We start from the raw sequence: 8027 nt of genomic DNA on the forward strand, positions 1-8027 counted from the left end.
TTTGGTGGCTGTGCATTCATAAGCCTTTTCAGTATTGCTGGGTTTTTTGTGACCTCCCCACCTTCCACAATCCCACAGGATGTTAAGCTGGGGTCATGACCCACAATTTAAAAAGCTGCTTTTTAAATTGTGGAGGATGTGGAGGAGGATGAGCCCAGAAACTGAGAGGGACTCTATCTGAGTGGAAGGGCAAACAGGAAAGACAAAAGGGAAGTGTGAGGACAACTGAACCACATCACAAGAAATGGTTCCGTCACCTACCTACATGATTATTCAGGTGATCCAGACAAGTCATCATCTTATACCCAGTTAAATCACCAAATACTTCAATCCTTCCCCAGGGATGCCTCTCAAATCCCTTCTTAACCACAGCAGAGAATCTTCATTCCCTGTAATGTACTATAATTTTACTCCCTTAGTTAAACTTTCAAGGATGTCCAACTGCTTGCCTAGGCCTAATTCCTGAGTCTCATCCCAGGTTAGCCACCTCATGAAATCAGTCCTGATGATACTGTTTCACTTCCCAGAACATACCAGATTTCCTGCCTTTGAGAATATGCTCTCCCTTATTCTGTACCTACTCAACAATTACTGATTCTTGGAGACCCCAACATAAAAGCACTTCATCTGGTGGCTCCAAGTTACCTACTCCCAGAGCATTCATTATTTACAATCTCCTTTCAAAACATTTTTCATGTTTTCAATCATCTGTTTAGTATTTATCCTGCCAATCAGTTCAAGGATGGTATCTATATTATTCATAGCAATATCCACGTCTCATGTTTGCTTCATGTGAGTTCAATAAATAACAATTGTCAAAGAATTCATAAGTTGTGGTATACACATGCCCTGAGCAGATAGGAAATCTGTTCTAGTAGGTGAATTCTGAGGACAGGTGTCATGCTGCATGTGGGGAGAGGATGTTAAGAATAGCATGTTCTGGAAGACAGCACTGTTTAACATTAATCAGAAGGCCACCCTAGAAGGCCAAAAAGAGAATAAAGATAATTAACTTACCAAAACATTACAGTGAGATGGATCCGAAACAATAATTGTCAATCTGGTTAAAATTTTAATTGGTCTTGATTTTCCCTATGATCAAAAACATACTATTAAAAAAGCATAAAGTAAAATGGATTGAATTTTCCTCTTCACCAGTGGAAAAAAAAATCATTAAATATACTAGTTGGGGTCTATGATACATCTCAGGGATAGGACACATGTTTTATATATGTGAGGTCCTGGGTTCAACTCCTAATAACCCAAACACAATTAAAAAAAGCCAATATCTCAATCAAGGTATAGTAATAAGCGACAATAAGTAGCAGTAAAACCTACTCTCTTTGCCCTTAATGTATTTATAATAGTTAGGTGGAGAAAAAAAGCTTGTATGTCTATTAAAATATAGGCTGTGATAATTCAAAGGGCAAAAGACTTCAAGAAAGATCATCAAAAATACACTCAATTGGGGCTGGAGCAATAGCACAGCGGGTAGGGCGTTTGCCTTGCACGCAGCCGACCCGGGTTCTAATCCCAGCATCCCATATGGTCCCCTGAGCACCGCCAGGGGTAATTCCTGAGTGAAGAGCCAGGAGTAACCCCTGTGCATCGCCGGGTGTGACCCAAAAACCAAAAAAAAAAAAAAAAAAAAAAACACTCAATTGACAGTAACAAAATTTTCATGGAGGAACTGAGTCTTGACAGAAGGGTTAGACTGGAGGCTGAGGACGGGGCAGAGCGGGCTAGAACCAAATATATAATTGGGCATGTCTGATGGAATGAACAGGTATTATGCATCTCAAAACACAAACACCTACCTGTACAACTGGCAACGTTGTGAAGAGTTCAGAAACAGCTACTGGTTTCTCAATTTCCTATAACAATCAATAGTTACCCAAATTTAACATATTAATGAGAGGAAACATAATAGAAAAACTACAAGGTTCCCACCCACTCATGCAATTTTTTTTCTCAAGAAAGCAAGCTAACTTCTGGTATCCAAAAATACTAAATAAAGTGCAGAGGAGCACGGGGCTGGAGCGACAGCACAGCGGGTAGGGCGTTTGCCTTGTACGCGGCCAACTTGGTTCAGATTCCCAGCAACCCATATGGTCCCCCAAGCACCGCCAGGAGAATTCCTGAGTACAGAGCCAGGAGTCACCCCTGTGCATTGCCGGGTGTGGCCCAAAAAGCAAAAAAATAAATAAAAATAAAAAGAGTGCAGAGGAGCAGGTGAGAATATCAATGAACAGAGAGACAGACTCTTTAGAGAGAAATAATCTGTAAGGTACAGTTGTTGGCTGAAATAGAAATTTGTATCTTTACTAGTATTTTTTTTTTGCTTTTTTTTTTTTTTTGTCACACCCAGCAATGCACAGGGGTCACTCCTGGCTCATGCACTCAGGAATCACCCCTGGTGGTACTCAGGGGACCATATGGGATGCTAGGATTTGAACCCAGGTCGGCCGCGTGCAAGGCAAATGCCCTACCAGCTGTGCTATCGCTCCAGCCCCTTTACTAGTATTTTTATAAGGGAAATCAATTTGATAATGAGTCCAAGGAAATAAAATTAAAAGTGCTAAATGTTAGTAATTATAGTTTTGTTCAAATAAATGCACTTCTTAAGTTATTGAAAGTGATTAAACAGTAAATCAAATTTAAGAATGCTTACATCTTGCTTTATTACATTACCCAAACCTTTTTCTCATATAATATGTATTGTCTGAACTGCTAAAATATAAGACAAATATACAAAGAAAATAAATTTCAAAAATATACTCAAGCCAGGGAGCTTTGCATGCAGGTGCCAGGAGTGAGCCGCAACAGTGGGACAGGAGAATCCCCTGAGCACTATTGGATGGCCCCCAAACAAAACAAAACAAAACAAAACATAGTAGGCTCATATGTAGTTTCTTTACTATTAATATAAATACAAATCATCACAAATACTGGTTATTATTAACTTCAAAAATTGTATCTTACCTGTTTCTTTTCCTTAAATTCAACAACATGATTGATGGCAACAACCGAATAGCCAACTGAAAAAAGAATTGAACATACTAATTAAACAACAACAACAAAAACTTCCATTATAGGCTCATCCTAATTCCTGAAGCTGAGACTAGAAGGCAGCCGAGTGATTAGGGCCTGCTCTCCAACGCAAGCATTGTCACTTACATGTGACTTAACCCTAAATTTCAGGCATTCTGCTGTCATATGGTTACAACAGACCTCACCTCAGGGGCTGACATGAGAACTAAATGAGTTGACGCAGGGCACACTGACCTCTGTGATGGATTAGTAATTTGACAGTAAAGACTCTCAACTTACGCTTTGCCTTTCCAATTACCATTCTCTTTCATGCCCTGTATTTCATTTTCAAGTTTAAATTTTTATCAAGTTTGGGCCGGAGTGATAGCACAGCGGGTAGGGCGTTTGCCTTACACGCGGCCGACCCGGGTTTGATCCCCGGCATCCCATATGGTCCCCCAAGCACCGCCAGGAGTAATTCCTGAGTGCAAAGCCAGGAGTAACCCCTGAGTATCGCTGGGTGTGACCCAAAAAGCAAAAAAAAAAAAAAAAAAAATTTTTATCAAGTTTATACTTTTTTTCTTTGGAGGACAAACAAGTGGTGCTCAGGGCCCTGGGAGCTACTCTGGTGATTCTTGGCCAATAAGGCTGTTCAGCTGCTGCCAGGTCCCGGGATGCAGTGGTACCTACTAAGCCCTGCTGGTGCTGGGGATCACCAGGGCCACATCTGTCACTGCTTGGGATCCCACAGAGCTCTGGGGCCTGAGTGGTGCCGGAACCTACAATGAGTGCAACTAAGGCAGGCACCTTAACCCTCATACTATCTTCCAGTCCCAAGTTACAACTTTTTGACTGCTACCTTTAGCCTCACTCATTTCACTAACTTTTTGGCTTTTGCTACTCCCTTCAAAGATGCATATCCAGAAGAGAAAAGGAGCAATGACCTCATCATGCCATTGCCCACCCAATGATAGACTGGGAACTCTGCCACCAGGGCCTTGCTTGATCAGCCTCAAAAACAGCCATAGCACAGTCCCAGATATTTGGAAAGCTCCAAACATATTTTACTTAAACATCAATGAGAACAACAAAATATTAATATTTAGAAATACATGGGCTGGAGTGATAGCACAGCGGTTGGGCGTTCACCTTTCACGCGGCCGACCCAAGTTTGATTCCTCTGCCCCTCTCGGAGAGCCCAGCAAGCTACCGAGAGTATTGAGCCCTCGAGGCAGACCCTGGCAAGCTACCCGTGCGTATTGGATATGCCAAAAACAGTAACAATAAGTCTCTCGATGAGAGACGTTACTGGTGCCCACTCGAACAAATCGATGAGCAATGGGATGACAGTGACAGTGACAGAAATACATATTAGGGCTAAAATAGCGGTTCTCTCTTTAATTTGTTCAACTTCCTTCTTTTCTTTCTCCCTCAAATATTTATTGAACATCCTTCACTCGACAGGTTCCGTGCTAGCTGTTGAGAATAGTCTGAGAATACAGAATGCAAAAGGTGACAATGCAATCAATTATTCTTAAGGAGCTTATAGTCTATTGAGAAATTAGGTGATTAAAGAAGTAACTGCATGTCTGTGTATATATTCTGTCACTGTCATCCCATTGCTCATCAATTTGCTTGAGCGGGCACCAGCAATGTCTCCATTTTGAGACTTGTTACTGTTTTTGGCGTATTGAATATGCCACAGTAGCTTGCTAGGCTCTGCCGTGCAGGCGAGATACTCTCAGTAGCTTGCCGGGCTCTCCGAGAGGGGTGGAGGAATTGAACCCAGGTCGGCTGCATGCAAGGCAAACGTCCTACCGCTGTGCCATCACTCCAGCCCGACATTCTAGTCCTGCCTTTATTCTCTCTCTATATATATGTATATATATAGACATGTATATTTTAGAAGTAAATATTTTATGCATACAGTAAAATAATGACTCTGGACCTTGGGTTCAGAAAAGGCCACCTGCACAGTGATCCTTAAAAGCAAACACCAGAAGATAAAAAAAAGATATCTGCCCAGTTCTTAGAGGAATCACCTGTCACTCAACATTTACCAACCACCTTGGCCATCCCCACTGTCTTTCAGAAATGTCAACTAGATTGAGTTTTTCCACAAAACTTTCCCTAGCTCACCCTCCCCTGGCAACTTTGGAGCAATCCCCTTCTCAGTCTTGGGTGTAAGCTGGTTTCTTAAATCATATCATAAGCCAAAAATTGGCACTATCATCATTAGTCTCTAAACACATCCATGAACTAAGTAGTAGTCCTTTACCTTTTGACTTAGGAGGAGTCATATGTATGACTCCCACTCACTACTTAAAGAAATGATGATCAGCTAACAATGCGCATTGGCTTTATCATATCTCCTTCAAACACGTTTTAAAATTGGGGCAATTTTTGAAACAAGCAATTATATATTTACTGCGTTCTAAAAGTTGATCAGTTCACTAGTACTTTATCTCGTAAGCCCTAAATGAATGACTCCTATGTGTGGGTTGCTGAGAATACCAGGTACCCAAAGAAGAGGAAGACTTATCCCACGGGGAAAGCTGCTTATGACGCTTTCGGTGAGTGAGTGGCATTAGGAAAGTTTCTTTGAGGAAGCAAAACAAAAATTCCACCCAGGAAAATATTTTTCTTTTAAAGGCGCTACCCATTGTGATGCTCTGGGCTGGTGGTGCTGCCTACGAGGGAGCCACTGAAGCAACATCCAGCGGTGCTGGCTGGGCCATGTGGGGTCTGACATGAACTAACAGCCTAGTACATGATTGATATGTCTTCCACTTTGGCTAATTCCCCAACTCCAGAGAAACACTGTTTAAAAGTATCAAAAATAGGCTGCAGTGATAGTACAGCGAGTAGGGCGCTTTCCTCCAAGGCAGCCAACCAGGGTTCAATCCTCAGCTTCCCATATGGTTTCTGGAGCACCACCAGGAGTGAGCCTGAGTGCAGAGCCAGGAGTGATCCCTGAGCATCGATGCTGTGACCCCAAAACAAAAATAAAGAAATAAATAAATAAACAAAAAAAGTTTTAGCAGCCCTCAAAGAGCCAGATCCCATCTACCCTTTCTGCTAATACAGAAAATCCCAGAGATAATACTAATTAGTAACTGCAATGGAAAGAGAAAGCCATTTCTCTACGATTTATCCAGCATCTTCCGTATTAGTCTGTTCATTTATAAACCTCTGTGTCTCCAAACTTAACCGTCTAAGGAAGCAAACAGTAATTATGAGTAAATCAGATCATTACAACAAGAGACATTCGCTTAGCTTGGAGTCAAGTATCAGACATTCTAGCATCAAGGCTACGCCGTTCCCATCCTATCCCTTTTCTCTCTCCGTCTTAGATCACTGGATTCCAACATTCGCATCCCCATTTGCCCTTTTTTCCCCGGGACTTCCTGAGGACCCCCCCCCCCCCCCCACTGTGCACTCGCTGCGTCTGTTGAAAGAGCAAGAAAGGAGTTATATTCAAATGCACGGGACTAGTCACTACTTTTGCAAGCCTTGGTTTCTGTCACTGCTCATCTCTGTGGCCCTATGCAAACCCCGACACGCTAAGGATCTCTAGTATCCCCCAGCCCCAGGAGCGCAGGAGGAGGACACCGTTCACAAGTCCCCTCTGCCTCGAGTTTCCCATCTCCGGGATTACAGGGAACAAGTCCCAGGAGACTTGGAAGGGGGCCCCGGCCCCGCCGGTCCCGCCCGACCCTGAACTCATCTTTCGGGAGACAGAGAGGCTGGACGGGCCCAGCGACTCGCGTATTCGGGGAGACTCACGGTGAGCCGCGTTCTCCACCAGCCCGCGAAGCGCTTTCAGGTCGGAGCTCACTCGCAGGTCCAAGTCTGCAAACACCGCCATGCTGAAGTCACATGACTGCCCGCGCCCCTCTCCACGCGGCTGCCGGGCCGCCCGGGGCATGCTGGGAACTGTAGTTTTCCTGGGACGTCCGCTTTTTCCCTCCCATTGATTGCTTGATCGACTTTTTACTCTAAGATTCCCGGATTTTTTCCCAGCCTACAGGTTTCAGCAAAAACTAGTGTGTTGAAATCAACAGATTCACTTCAAGATTTCTTTGTCTTCTGAGTGATGACGCATAGCTTCCCCGGGAAGGTTCATCTCTTCCTCCAGTAAGTGTTCTTTTGAAATGCATTTGAGAATTTAGTACAATACCAGAAATTCTTGCTAGAAACACGATTTATAGAATCATAAGAAAACATTTTTCCCATTTCCTAAAGTCCATCTCTTTGTTCAAAAATGAACTTTTTAGCAAGAGGGAGAACTGATTTGAAGATCCGAAAAAAACTTTTCACCTGTTCTCCAGTGCAGTCAACTGCGTTAGCCACAAGATGGCAGGGCTGTCTCGTACACGAGCGGTTTGCACCTCCTCTCGTTCACTCAGGACTGATTTTGAAGAGGTGCAAACTAAGAATTTTTTTTTTTTTCATTTTCCATCCGAGACAAGTACAGGATGGTATCTATCCCCCATAGCAGATATTCTCACATTTTTGCCCTCATATAATGTACTCCTGAATATTGCTACATCTATTATTCTACAACAAAAATTCGTGGAGCTATAGTGTTTCTCAAACTACCTGTGTCAAAAAAAAACAGTTTTTGTTTCACCCTTTAAGTACTCAAACACCAATATTTGATCACTTCTAGACCTTGTGAGACACTATTTTATAACATTCAAACTCAGCTGAAAAAGGATTCACTAGGTTTTCACACAATACCAGTGTGCTGCAAACATTTCTAAACAGTTTGCATTTCTGTGCTCACTCATCACCAACAATCCTTTGCTCCATGACCGCAGCTAAATTAGTATGCTTTTACATGATTTCTTTACTGGTCTCAGGAGGCAGTTTTATTTTATTTTTCAGAAGGAATTTTAAAAGAGCTCTGTTCTGTGTACTATTGTGCACCATTCTCTTGCTTGAATTTTTAGAGAAATCTTTTGCTTTCTCCAATACTTAGCTTCTATGTAAGA

General features: G+C 42.6%; 1 protein-coding gene across 1 annotated transcript in view; it reads right to left on the reverse strand.

The window, feature by feature from the left end:
- Window positions 1-6914, reverse strand: part of RPP30 (ribonuclease P/MRP subunit p30) — a 31838-nt gene extending 24924 nt beyond the window's left edge. Inside the window, exons 1-4 of the mRNA XM_004607371.2 lie at window positions 6817-6914; window positions 2983-3038; window positions 1818-1874; window positions 1018-1092 (exon numbers count right to left, since the gene is read on the reverse strand). Of these exons, the coding sequence (XP_004607428.1) occupies window positions 1018-1092; window positions 1818-1874; window positions 2983-3038; window positions 6817-6898 (270 nt within the window). The 5' untranslated portion in view covers window positions 6899-6914. The remainder of the gene's footprint in view (window positions 1-1017; window positions 1093-1817; window positions 1875-2982; window positions 3039-6816) is intronic.
- Between the last annotated feature and the right edge of the window lie 1113 nt (window positions 6915-8027).

Source organism: Sorex araneus, chromosome 11, assembly GCF_027595985.1.
Source record: "Sorex araneus isolate mSorAra2 chromosome 11, mSorAra2.pri, whole genome shotgun sequence".
NCBI lineage: Eukaryota > Metazoa > Chordata > Mammalia > Eulipotyphla > Soricidae > Sorex > Sorex araneus.